At 35.3% G+C, this 14,805-nt stretch overlaps 1 protein-coding gene across 1 annotated transcript in view; it reads left to right on the top strand.

Moving 5' to 3' along the window:
• Window positions 1-14,805, top strand: part of RNF19A (ring finger protein 19A, RBR E3 ubiquitin protein ligase) — a 53,788-nt gene that overhangs the window by 20,610 nt on the left and 18,373 nt on the right. Inside the window, exon 2 of the mRNA XM_008001220.3 lies at window positions 1,876-2,642. Within this exon, the coding sequence (XP_007999411.1) occupies window positions 1,969-2,642 (674 nt within the window). The 5' untranslated portion in view covers window positions 1,876-1,968. The remainder of the gene's footprint in view (window positions 1-1,875; window positions 2,643-14,805) is intronic.

Raw genomic sequence — 14,805 nt, 5'->3', positions numbered from 1 at the left:
AATCCTGACTCCTAACATTGTACATTAATTCTCTCTGTTTGGAACTTTATATAAATAGAATTATACCACATACTGTTTTGTATGAGAGTCCTGTCTTGTGCGTAGCAGTATTTTGTTCCTTTTCATTGTTTCATTGCTTTAGAGTGTGAATATACCACAATTCATGTATTCATTCTACTGCTGATAAAAATATGGTTGTTTCCAATATTTTGAATATTATTACCAATGCTATTGTGAGCATTGTTAAGTATGTCATTTTTCTTATTCGTTCCTTTCTAGGAATAAAATTGTTGGGTAATAGGTTATCGCTGTATGCCAATTTTATAGATATTGTTAAACAGTTTTCCAAAGTAGTTGTGCCATTTTACACTCCCACCAGTAGTGTAAGAGAGTTCCTATTCCTCCACATTCTTGCTAACACTTAGAAATGACAGTCTTTTAATTTTAGCCATCCTATTAGGTGTGTTGTAGTCTCTGAATGGGGCATTAATGTGTTTTTTCCTGATGACTGATGATGTTGAGCACTTTTCATATGCTTTTGTGAAATGCCCCTGCCTATTTTTCTATTGGATTGTATATATTTTCTTATTGATTTGTAAGCATTTTTTACATAGTCTGGGCACTGTGCCTTTATTAGTTATATGTGGCAAAAGTCTCCTCCCATACCCTTAATACTGTCTGTTGATTTTATTCCAGTCCAATTTATCAGTCTTTTATTTTATGGTTGGTATTCTTGTATGTTGTTTAAGAATTTTTCCATTGAAATAGTCTCTTCTCTTGTCTCCTAGAAGCTTTACATTCAGATCTGTAAACCATTTGTAATTGATTTTCATATATGGGCAAACCATCCATCCATCAAGTTTCCTTTCTTTTCTCAGGTGGATAACCGGTAAACATAGTACTTTTCTTTTTTTAAAGGCCATTTATTCTCAGTCCTCAGCAACATCACGTTTGTCATAAATCAAGTCTCGTGTGTGTGTGTGTGTGTGTGTGTGTGTGTGTGTGTGTGTAGGTCTTTTATTTTATTTTATTTTATTTTATTTTATTTTATTTATTTATTTTTGAGATGGAGTCTCACTCTGTCGCCCAGGCTAGAGTGCAGTGGCGCAATCTCGGCTCACTGCAAGCTCCGCCTCCCGGGTTCACGCCATTCTCCTGCCTCAGAAGAATACTCCCGAGTAGCTGGGGCTACAGGGACCCGCCACCATGCCCGGCTAATTTTTTATATTTTTAATAGAGATGGAGTTTCACTGTGTTAGCCAGGATGATCTCAATCTCCTGACCTCGTGATCCGCCCGTCTTGGCCTCCCAAAGTGCTGGGATTACAGCCGTGAGCCACCACGCCCGGCCTATATGGGACTTTTTCTGGACTACTTTCTGTTCCACTGGTCTTTGTATTCATCCTTGTGGCATAGCACACTATCTGATTACTGTAACTTTATAATATTATATCTAGCGGCGTTAGAGCCCTTTCCCCACTTTGTTCTGCAAGATTGTGTAAGCTGTTCTTAGCCCTTTGTATTTGCATGTATACTTGATTATCAGTTATAAACAACAACAGAAAGACCTGCTAAAGGCAGTGAGAAATCATTGAAGTCAGAGTGATAATGACCAGAAGTTTTTTTCTAAGATTTTAAGAATAATTAGGTCAGCTCAAATCTAGAATCTTTTATTAAGATTAAAGAATGCCCTTTTTGTTATTTCAGCATTAGTCTTGTAGTTTCTTATAGACTATTTAATAAATTGGCCTTATTTAAAAAAACAACAGCTACTAGTGGTTAAGGAACATACTTGTTTGAAATTTGATATTTATGAAAATATACAAACTAAGAACATAATTAAATGATCTTGATTTTTTTATTTTTTATTTTTCAGAACATCCGTGATAACAGTCTTCTGTAAATCGAACTTTTGAAGAATTCTCTGAAAGAACCAAGTAGAATATTCTTACATCATGACTTACTTTGAATGCAAGAACAAGAAATAGGTTTTATCTCTAAATATAATGAAGGGCTGTGTGTAAACACTGACCCTGACTCAATTCTAACAAACATTTTAGACATGAGTTTACATCGGCAAATGGGTTCAGATCGAGATCTTCAGTCCTCTACTTCATCTGTGAGCTTGCCTTCAGTCAAAAAGGCACCCAAAAAAAGAAGAATTTCAATAGGCTCCCTGTTTCGGAGGAAAAAAGATAGCAAACGTAAATCAAGGGAGCTAAATGGCGGGGTGGATGGAATTGCAAGTATTGAAAGTATACATTCTGAAATGTGTACTGATAAGAACTCCATTTTCTCTACAAATACCTCTTCTGACAATGGATTAACTTCCATCAGCAAACAAATTGGAGACTTCATAGAGTGCCCTTTGTGCCTTTTGCGGCATTCTAAAGACAGATTTCCTGATATAATGACTTGTCATCATAGATCTTGTGTGGATTGCTTACGACAATATTTAAGGATAGAAATCTCTGAAAGTAGAGTTAATATTAGTTGCCCAGAATGTACTGAACGGTTTAATCCCCATGATATTCGCTTGATATTAAGTGATGATGTCTTGATGGAAAAATACGAAGAATTTATGCTTAGACGGTGGCTTGTCGCAGATCCTGATTGCAGGTGGTGTCCAGCTCCAGATTGTGGGTAAGAAGATATTGTTTGATTTTTCTTGAGTTAATTTTTTTCTCTGTGGATAAAATAATTTGCTGTTACTCAAAACTTTTTACGTGCTGGAGAATTCATTCAACAGGCATGTTGAGTGCACACCATATATCAGGCACTATGCTAGCTGTTAAAGGCAGTGATCGTGTCTTACTCATTTCTGTATTGTCTCTGCATTACATATTCACGGAGCACTTTTAGAAGAAAAGGGTAAGGTGGTAGAGTTCAGGATCTACCTGAAATTGGTTTTCTCATCCATTTGGAGAATTTTGATTTTGGAATAACAGACGAAATGATGAGCATTGTTTGTGAAGAGGAGGTTATTTGTGGTCATAAACTCAAATGACTCTCTTCTTTATTTTTTTCTCTTTGTTGACATGTTTCTCATGAGAGATAAATGGCCCTTTTGAAAGGTACCTACCTTAGCATGTGCCATAGTATGATGTGTTCATGTTGATATACATAAACATTTGCTAGTCTCAAGTTCTAGGGGTTATGTAATATTTGATTTGCCTCAAGTTTTTGAATTAACACATACTGTATTCTCAACATTTAAAATAAAATAATTTTGCTTATATATTTGATTATTATGTTGGTGAGCAGCTCCTGTTTATAGAGCATTTATTGTGTACAGTTGTCAGAATTAGGGAAACAGTAGTCATATACTATTCAAGAATAGTAAAAGCCACAAACAATTAATGTGATATGTAGCACACTGTTAGTAAACCAGAGATTATAAGTAACGTTTGGGAAAACCCAGAACTTCCGAGATTATCTGGGTATAATCTCAGAGGCAAGACTGGAATGTGAGTTTCATTTATCAAATTACAATTTCAAGACTCGTTACCTGAATCAAATTCACGATTCAGATCGCATCTAACCTACATTCCGTAATTTTAAATGAGAAAAGTAGTGTTTCCTGCCTGTGCAAATCCCAGTTTTCCCAGGTATCACTAGCACTTTACCATCCACCAAGGATTTCTGTGTAGTATACAATATTTTAAAATTACCTTATTAATATTTTATGAATTAATTAGTTGTATGTAGGGTTCAGATATTATTCATTATCAGATTTGAATTATGCTGTCCTATACTGCGGGGAGCTTATACTGTAATATAGATAAACAACAAAATATGTTATGGATGCTATCTAAACTGGGCCAAGGTTAGCTGTGTTTCCAGGTGTAATGGCAGAAGCAAACTCTGGGATGTATGCAGGGCTAAATTTTCAAGAAAAAGATGGGAAGAAAATAGAAATAATGAACAGTAGCTTTAAATAACTTGAGCAGAAGACAGTATTCTGACAGAAAAACAGCTTAGATATGATTGAATCGCTCTTGATCCTGTGGACCGACCCCTGCATAACGTTTTCACAGGTGCAAGTGTGCGTTTCCACTGGTGCACAGTGCAAGTTATACTCTTGAAATTAGAGTAGATTTCAAGTAGGATAGCAAATTTTAGTTTTAAAAAAACTTTTTGTGAGTCGTTATAACAAATACTCCCATAGCAAGAGTTCAGATGCTGAGGAATATGTCTGTTATGTTTCATCTATGGAAAGAGTGTGATTTTTCTGTCTATCCTTCATAGAACCCCAGGGTGCAAGAGGTGCTTCATACATTCCTCTAAATTTTTAATAGCTTAAAAAAAATCTGCGACTGCACGTGGTGGCTCATGCCTGTAATCCCAGCACTTTGGGAGGCCAGGGTGGGAAGATAACTTGAACCCAGGAGGTCAAGGCTGCAGTGAGCCGTGATTGCGCCACTACACTCCAGCCTGGGCAACAGAATAAAGCCCTGTCTTAAAAAAAAAAAATCTGACAATGATAAAACAAAGGAAAAGGAGACTTAAGTTGTCACAGCCTTTGGCCAGGAGATATTAAGACAATAAATCCAGGGGCACAAACCTTCTGGTCACTTAATTGCTGTATATTATCTTGTCCTGGGTTGATTGGTAATGTCATCATAATATATAGTTAACATTAGCAACCTAATTGAACATAGTAGGTAGGGCTAAAGCAAATTATAATTTGTATAAGAACTTGATTTTAGGGGAAGCATGCCGAACCAACTGGAAAAGGATTGATTATTCAACATATAGAATTAGTTATTTGAGGGGGAAAACATTAGATTGTCACCACATATGTTAAAATAAAACAGATTACAGAGGTGTAGGTTATATAAATAAAAGGAAAAAATCAAAAGAAAATATAGGTGAATGATTAGCTAACCTACTGCACATTGTGTATTAAAATTGAACACATATTTATTATATAACTGAGAATTTCAACTCCTAGATCAGTACTGTAGAGAAAATCTTTACTTGTGTACCAGGAGATTTGTATAAGGATGTTCCACAATAACAAAACAAAACAAACAAAAAAATGTTCATTAACAGTAGAGTAAATATATTTAGTTTATTGGTTACCTCTTGAGAGTAGGAAGAGGGGATGTGAACTTCAGGGGGTAACCAGGTTACTTCTAAAGCCACTGATAATAAAGGTTCTGATTTCCAGTTCATGCTTAGTATACTGGCATAATTTTTAATAGCATTACATTTCTTTCTCAAAGTGTTCCAATTTAGATTGTGAGTTAATGATCATCCTACTGATAATGTTCTTGTGTGGTACATACAGGAGTATTTCTTTTACTCTTCTTTATAAACCCTTTTATGTATGATATTTCTTAATAAAGATTTTTTTCAGAAACTCATACTTTGGGATATTTTGGCACATTTTCTTCTCATTGAGACTTCGTTGTTAAAAAGTAAAATGGCTCAGTATTAATATTTTAGAGATGATAAATCAAATGTTAACTCAAGTATAAAATATCATAAAATAATAGAAACATTTGCTTTACTAGACTCCATTACTATGAAAACAACCACATGATTGTTATGTAAGTTTAGCAAATAATTGTCCTTGATTAATTTGGCTATACATTAATTTTTGGTGTTATTGGTTGTCAGTAGTCTTATCCACAAAGGACAGAGGAAAAAAGTCACAGATTACTTTTGTGTATTTTCTTTTATACTTGGCTTATACTGCTCTGTAAGTTGTTATGGTCGTATTTCACATACTTGATGATGTAGGTTTTATGGTTGTGTTTTGAAGAAAATGTCACCCAATAATATAAAATTTGTGTGTATACTTTGAAAACATAGGATACTATACAAACCCTCATTAAAAGTTAGCTTTACTTATTATGAGCTGTAAATACCTGATTTTGAGTCCCTATTCTATCATGTTATAAGGATTAAGTGAGATCTTTAATGCTATTACTAGCAAAATTCCTAGTACACAGTAAACTTGTCATTGCTCTTACTATTCTTCATCTCAGTTTTGCTTTTTTAAAAAATTAGATAATCATTCAAATATTTAATGCACCTATGTGCCAGGTACTGGAGATTTATTAATGAACACAAGACAAAAATCTCTGACCTATTGGAGCTTACTGAAGCCTTTGAAACACACAGAAGACCCCCCCTTTTTTTTTAAATTAAAACCCCATTTTTTATTTAAATCTGGCATAGGGAATGTTGGTAAATTTCTGAATATTTGGTTTTTATAAAAATGTTTAGCCACGGTGCCAGGACCGTAGGCATATATGTAGTATTTAGCACCTTTTATTGTATAACACACTTGAAATGTTCTTTTCCAGAAATGCTAAATGTGAAATTATGAATTTTTTCTTTTGCATTTGTTATTTATAAACATAGCCATTTTCTGTATCTGACATTAATTTTACTTAAACATACAGTTTAACACACCTTGAGAAATACTGTACTTACCACAGAGCAGAAAAGAGTTCTACCTGACCTGATTTCCATTTAAGATCTCTTGGGGTTTCTGACCTAATATTCTTTCCACTCTTGAGGGCTAGGACTGATCACACTTGTTTAAAGGACGGTATTTCTAAAAATCCCACTTGAGGAGGGGCCCAGAGGGCCAAATTTGAGTGCTGTGATTTAACCAGAGTGAGTCTCCCTAGACAGCTTCTAGAACATGCCAGTCCTCACAGGTTCAGAGAAAAATACAGCCATAGTTAAGGAGAAAAATTGGGGGAGGGATCCCCGTGTACAAGGAGGAGAAACATAGAAGTTGCCTTGAATAAAAATACCTGATTACCTTCTGCCTTGGAGTCCTAGTTTGTACATTGTCTAGGCAGACAGCAAAAAGTCGTTGTTTTGGTTTCTATCACCTGTTTTCAGTTGGCTGAGGCCACCGTGCCACCAGCACACATTATCCCTGTCATCCCATGTGAGTGCTTCTGACTTTGCTGGGGAGCTTTGAATATACAAGAACATTTATTATACTGGGACGTAATTAGTGATTTATTGTCTGTGAGCCTCCCAAGGATCCTCCAGAAAAGTTCGTTTTTGCTTTTGGAACCACAGGCTAACCTCATGCTCAATAAAAAAATTGTTCAATGAACCAGCCTGACTGTATGCCACTAGCATAACTCATATACTTTTGGGTAATGTAATCAACTATAATTGGCTTTGTAAGCTTCAAGCTGGTTTGCTATGACATTTAAATGGCTTTCAATGATAACTTACTCTGGTGGAGAATATTGTTCTTAATGGATTAAAAAAAAATGGGGCCATAGGCCTAGGGACTAAATAACATGTATTTTTAGAATTCTAATTAATGTCTGTGTAACTCTCATTCTCATCCAACAAAGATGTGTTTTAGCTATACCTTGACCATCTTTTGACATGCTGGAAATGCTTTTGTAGACTGGCCTTTTACAAATTTTGCAGAGACCACAGATCCTACTTAGATTTTATCCAGAGAAAATAAGTACATGGGACTTAGAAAACAGATTTGGGGTATAAAGAGCCATAATGAATAAACTACATTTCAGGGGAAGCTGTAATTCATGACTAGTGATAAATTATATGTGTTAGAACACACATACATAAGCATATTCTAAGAGTTAATAGCTTGAACTGAGAGTGCTATTTTTAATTTATTCTTCCTAACCGTAAAATTAATCCAGGTATATTTTAACACTAAATAATTCAGTATACTATGTGGATAGTTCTTTGAAGTTTAAAAATCACATTTCCTGTGTCTTCTGACAATGTAATAAATTTTAAGCATTTCAGATTTTGAATTTTTTTACTAGGGATGCTCAACCTGTATATTACTCCTGTACCAAACATTGTTAATTGATACTAAGATCTTTGGTGGTGTTTTTATGAGTCAATAAAAATAACATGCTTCCCCTCCACCCTCATTCAAGACCATGTTAACATATGACCCAGGAGACATGTCAGCTTTCTCTAGTTAGTTGACTAAAGAATGTGGCTTTGGATATGCAGCCAAAATGGCTTGCTAACACTTCATCCCTAAGTTGGACAGACTTCCCCAATTAGTCTTAGGCATGTAGGCCTGAGAACAACTGAAGGCCTCTCCTGCAGCATGTAGTGGAAAACAGAACAGAACGCATCCTGTCTGCAGGATGCAAATCCTAGAAAAGGGAACCAGGAGATGAGGCTCACTTTGTCTAGACCTTCTCTCAAGTATCGTAAGTAAGTTATTCCTTTTTCACTGGAATAATCAAAACGTTAAAGTAGAATCATGAGCCTCTTGATTCTGATATAAAACTTGACTGTTCCCCTTAACTGGATCAAATAATTTTGTTATTTCTGATTATATTTTCTTTCTGTTCTTTCTTTAAAGATAAAAGAAAGTTATTTAAAGATATGTTAAAAGCTTTATGCTTTAAAAAATTATTTTGGACTTACAGATCAGATACTTCTTCATTCTCTTTTAATTGACAGAAGTGACATGAGAGACAGTGTCATTTTTTAATCAAAATATTTATTGAGACTGTCATGTCTTTCTTAGGATTACATTTCGTGTTAGGTATTTTTTTTTCTTCTTTCTTGTTCCTTACAAGGAATTTGCTCCAGGTAGAATATATCACCCTAGCTGGTATCCCTACTTGCTTGATGTTATCAATAGTATAATTTGTAAAACATTAGTACTATGAAATTCTCCCAGGAGATATTATAAATGACTTAATTTAAATAAATTAAGAAAATACTGCATACTATGTACTGAACATTGGTATGTTAAAAATTCTTTTAGCAAATCCTATAATAGAAACAAAAACTTCTTTAATTTTACTTGGCATTTTCCTAACTTGACCACTGAGTTCTTAGTGTGGATCACCTGTTAACAGTGCAGTGAACAGAAGATACTTCTGGAGAAACTGCTGTTTCAGCCCCTTCCTGTGTTCCCCACTTTCTTCCTGTTCATCCACTCCTAGGTTAAGCATTTCAAGTACAGTAGCTAGAGACCTTCAGCTGAAGGATAGAGAAGGAAAGTAAGGCTTGAATTAAATAATGGACCATAGAAAGAAATGGAACTAACCACCAAACTAAGGTTTGGGTGCTGTTTGAGCCAGAGGTGTTCAGTTATTTCTGAGACCTTCTACTGAGCCTGTTCTTTTTCCAAATAACACTTATTATACCAGAGCAGAGAGACTCATGGAATTTTCTGTAAAATAAGGGTTTTGTATTTAATTTAGTTTTACCATTTGCTTCCATTATAATTTGAGAGTTATTTTTCAATGGAAAATGAATTTAACTCCCACAAAAGGAAAGTCATCTTCGAGAGGCCTGACAAGCTGTTTTCAAAATGTGTGAATGCTAGGTACATTTAATTTCTTGATATATTACAGAACTTGCCTAATACTGTTATGGTTAGGATTGAATACATATGAATGTGAAACACCTCCATAGGAAGCACTCAGTGAGTGTTAGTGTAAGAAAAAACTACTAGACAAACTGCTCTAACTTTTGTCATCAGATTATACATTTATGAAAACATTTGGTCAGTATTATTAAAGTAATCCTGTTTTTCTTTGGAATTTGTGTAAATTCAGTAGACTTGAATGTTTAGTTCTAGGGGAAGGACATCTTAGCTTTTCCATTTAAAAAATACTGAGAAGTAGCATAAAACGTTGGCACTTTAACATTTGAGTACACATAATGTGCCGTGAACTAAACTCTCCTTTTCGCTGTACCCCTGTAACCCTGCCTCTCCTGTCTTCCTCTCTCCTCTCCCCATCTCTTCACAGACACACAAACACTGCATATGTATAATCTTATTTTAGTCTCACAACTCTTATTTATTATTTCCTAGTTTTGGGGATATATTTTGACCAAATGTCAGGTGGCCAAAGTCAGATATCTCCATCATAGTATGATGAACTTCTGGGATACAAGAATAAATGGAAATTTTTATTTAATTTTTAAAAACTAGCAATCAAGGGCAGGGCACTGAATGGATGTTTGTTCAAATACAGCCCTGCCCCTCAGTGACTGGCCAATTCACTTTATTTCTTTTAACTTCAGCTTCATTATCAAAGTGGAGGAATTACGATTATAAGTAATCATAGAGAGTATAGAGATATAGTGCTTTAAGATAGCTATCTTAAGAGATTGGAGTTACGAAAAATTCAAAAATGAAATCAGAAATGAAGCCAGGAGTGGTGGTTCACACCTGTAATCCCAGCACTTTGGGAGGCCAAGGCCGGCAGATGAGGCCAGGGAGTTGGAGACCAGCTGGCCAACATGGCAAAACCCCATCCCTACTAAAAATACAGAAAATTGAGGCTGGGTGTGGTGGCTCACACTTGTAATTCCAGCACCTTGGGAGGCCAAGGCGGACGGATCACCTGAGGTCGGGAGTTCGAGATCAGCCTAGCCAACGTCAAAACCCTGTGTCTACTAAAGATACAAAATTAGCCAAGCGTGGTGATGCGTGCCTGTAATCCCAGCTACTTGGGAGCTTGAACCTGGGAGGCAGACGTTGCAGTGAGCCGAGATTGTGCCACTGCACTCCAGCCTGGGCAACAGCGAGACTCCATCTCAAAAGTAAATAAAAAATGAAATAAAAATACAAAAATTGGCCAGATCTGGTGGCTCACGCTTGTAATCCCAGTTACTTGGGAGGCTGAGGCATGAGAATCACTTGAACCTGAGAGGTGGAGGTTGCAGCAAGCCAAGATTGCGCCACTGTGCTCCAGCCTGGGTGGCAGAGTGAGACTTGTCTTAAAAAAAAAAAAAAAAAAACAAAAAACTGGCAATCAAATATTAAATGTTTGACATGATAATGCAGGATTGGTAATTTCCCCTACACTACCAGCTATTAGTTTGCTCCTGATAAATATACCGTGTGTGTGAATATATATATATTTTATACTGTCTGTTTTAAAAATTCTAAATAGATGTTCCCTTTAACATCAACACTATTCATATAATTCAAGAGAAAGTTTTATAGTAATATATTTTATAGGAGAAACACTGTATTTGGTATGAAGTTTGGATAAATCTCAAAAATCTTGTTCTCTATAAGCAGCCAGTTTCAATGAGCTTAAGTCTCTAGACTCAGAACTGTAAGGAATTATCATTTGAAAGCAATTTATGAAGCTGTTTTGAAGTTTAATTATCGAGAAGATCTGAACAGAGTTAGAAATAAAAGGAAAAATTGAGAAGAAAATATGCTTTAGGTTCACAGTTTTCTCGCCAAACCCCTTCATGTTTTTATGGAAATTGTACCAGATTTTGGAACTTGTCATGAGATTTTTAAAGGGCAATATTGAGTGTTCTACTTTTAATTCTTCTTGTCAAGAAGAAGCACTTTTTTTTAAACTTAATTCATTAATTTTTTTTTTTTACTTAAATCATTAAAAATTAGATCAGTTCTTAAAAGTTTGTGTAGTGCTGTGAATACTAGTGTATTGAGCAGCCTTTTACAAAGGTTGGAATTGTATGTAACCGAATTTCTATTAATCTGCCTTGTATATTTTTATAAATATTATTTGCTCAGAAACGATATATTCTTCCTAAATTTATATAGGTAAAGCACTCTCAGTGTTCATAGTAGCTGTAAATTGTTTTCCTATTTAATTATTTGAAAGTTAAGCATGTAACTAAATTTGGCTTTTACAGTCATCACAAAGATTATAGCATTTTACTCTTGCAACATACTGGACATTTAAGTTATCCAGTAAAATTTAACCATATAAAGTATTTCTATTGTTAAGTTATGTCTAAAGTGCCAACCAATATTTATTTTAAGATGAGTATTCAGATATTAATATTCAATCCTAATAACATAATTTATATTATTTATGTAGAAATGATTGTCACTTGTATGATCACGTGGTCAGTAGTCAAGCACAAGTGCAGGGCTATGAGAAATGTCATCAAAGCAGCCATTTGCTTATTTGGCATTCTAAAGGCCAAGGCCAAAGCTGAAGATTATTTTGGCTGAATACTGAGGCTAAGCCAAACTAAAGTGAATGCCTGTTTTATGTATGAGAAAACTTAGTTGTAGGGAGATTATGTAATTTACTTAAAATTACACAAATAATAAGTGGTGGAAGTAGAATTTGAACTGGCCATGCTAAAACCTCTTTGCTGCCTTTGTAAATTGTAACCAACTTCAGAAAATAGTTTTGGCATTGTCTCCTGCATACACAGATTTCTCCATTCTGCCCCTTCTCTTTCCTTCTTCCTTCCTTCAATAAAAGGTAGGTAGAGAAAAAGTTTGGAAGAGGATGCCATTTCCTTTTCACTGACATTATTGTTTTAAAACAAAGACTACACTTTAGTGTATAGATACTTTAGATTATAACTTTGATTTTTAAAAATGAGGTCTTTTTTCTTTATCTGGGACTGCAATGAATAAGCTGTCTTGGGAATTTTAAAGCTCAGGGAAATGAAGCTTTGTTAAATGACCCATTGCTGATTATACATTGCCTTTAATTCAATCCTGTTTGAACATGTGTGTGATAGAGAATGGTAATTAGATAATTGGTCTTTCAGAAATAAGATGGAATTTAAGATGTGTTTAAAGAGTATGTGGTACTTGGGAGGCCGAGGCGGGCAGATCATGAGGTCAGGAAATCAAGACCATCCTGGCTAACATGGTGAAATCCCGTCTCTACTAAAAATGCAAAAAATTAGCCGGGCGTGGTGGTGGGCGCCTGTAGTCCCAGCTACTCAGGAGGCTGAGACAGGAGAATAGCTTGAACTTGGGAGGTGGAGATTGCAGTGAGCCGAGATCATACCACTACACTCTAGCCTGGGCAACAAAGCGAGACTGTCTCAAAAAATAAATAAATAAATAAATAAAGAGTATGGTACTAAGGGACCAACAAGTCCAAAAATGGAGGGAACTCCTTGACTCTTAAAATCCTGCACAATTTTATAGAGTATCTTGAAACTTAATTGCAATCTCAGTTACAGTTATTACTTAAATTTTATTGCCAGCTCTGAAAACTCCCCTAAATTTCCAGGCAAAAGGAAATATTTAGTATTTATAAAAGATATGCATTGATAAAACTTGATTGTTGCTGCTTTCAAAGGGAACTAGAAACTTCTAGAAATTTTTTAAATGAAAGTTTTATAGAGGTAATGGTAGATTCACATACAGTTGTAAGAAATAATTCAGAGATCCTATGTACCCTTCTCACTGTATGTCTCAGTGGTGCCATTTTGCACAAGTTATAGAACAATATCAGAACCAGGATATTGGCATAGATACAATCTACCAATCTCACTCAAATTTCCTGATTTACTTCTAGGTATTTCTGTGCAGTGCATTTAGTTACATGTATTTTATCACGTTTAAGTTTGTGTATCCACCACCACAGTCAAGATACTGAACAGTTCCATCACAACAAAGATCCCTCATTTTACTCCTTTTTTTTCTTTTTCTTTTTTTTTCCGGTACAGTGGCACAATCTTGGCTCACTGCAACCTCTGTCTGCCTCCCAAGTTCAAGCAGTTCTGCCTCAGCCACCCAGGTAGCTGGGATTACAGGTGTGTGCCACCATGCCTGGCTAGTTTTTTAAATATTTTTTCGTAGAGATGGGGTTTTGCCATGTTGGCCAGGCTGGTCTTGAACTCCTGACCTCAAGTGATCTGCCCACCTTGGCCCCACAAAGTGCTGGGATTACAGGTGTGAGCCACCGTGCCTGGCCTGTGTTGCTCTCTTATAATCACATGTACTTCCCCCCACTCTTTCCCTGACCCAATCCCCATTCCTAATCTTTGGCAACCACTAATCTGCTTGAATTTCAAAAATATTATATAAATGGAATCATACAGTATGTAACATTTTGAGATTGACTTTTTTCACTTGGTGTAATTCTCTGAAGATTCACCTAAGGTGTTACTTGTGTAAGTACTTTCTTTATTGATGGTAGTGTGTGTGCACTATAGCTTATTTAACCATTTACCTTTTGAGGGTCTTCTGGGCTCATTCCAGTTTTGGTTATTATGAATAAGGCTGCTGTGAACATTACACATTTTTGTGTGAGCACAAATATTCATTTGTTTGGGATAAATGCCAAAGAATGCCCAGAATTTAAGTCATAAGTTTTTAAAGTGTCAAAAATATTAAGTCAGAGAAAGGTGTTCATGCTAGTCATGAATCTACTGTTCTCAGTCTTTATCTGAAGCAAAAAAAAAGAAACCCTTTTTTTTTTTTGGGCAGGAGATTGGCACCAAAGACCACTTTTGCCATGCATCTTACAAAGAAAGATGTGTGACTTCTGCATACCTACAAGATTATCACAAAATTTATAAATTGGCACAGTATGCCATTACCTGACAGTTAAAACTTACCTTTAGTCATTACATTTTTAAACAGGCATCCTTTTTTTCTTTTAACTTTTTCCACTTTAACAAGTAATTGTAGAAAATCAGAAATGTATAAACATATTAACAAGAAAATTAAAACCCAATACCAAGAAAACCATTATTAAGATTTTTGGTGTTTTTCCTTCTAGTCTTTTTTTGTGTGCATACAATACTGTATTAATTTAATATGTTTTTTTATAAAATTGGGATTAGGCTAAATGCAGTTTGGTGTCCTACTTAAAAGTTAAAAGTTGAGGGAGAGGGGCAAGAGTTGAAAAACTACCTGTCAGATACTGTGTTCACTATTTGGGCAGCAGAATCATTAGAAGCCCAAACCTCAGCGTCATGCAATAGACCATGTAACAAACGTGCACATGTACCCCCTGAATCTAAAAAAACCCCCTGAAAGTTAAAAATTGAACTTTTAAAATATTTTACACCATTTATATATCTTCATTCGTAAACTTCATTTTCCCCCATT

This window comes from Chlorocebus sabaeus, chromosome 8, assembly GCF_047675955.1.
Source record: "Chlorocebus sabaeus isolate Y175 chromosome 8, mChlSab1.0.hap1, whole genome shotgun sequence".
Lineage (NCBI taxonomy): Eukaryota > Metazoa > Chordata > Mammalia > Primates > Cercopithecidae > Chlorocebus > Chlorocebus sabaeus.
Note: the sequence above shows the minus strand (reverse complement) of the source record. Positions and strands in the feature narration are given on the sequence as shown.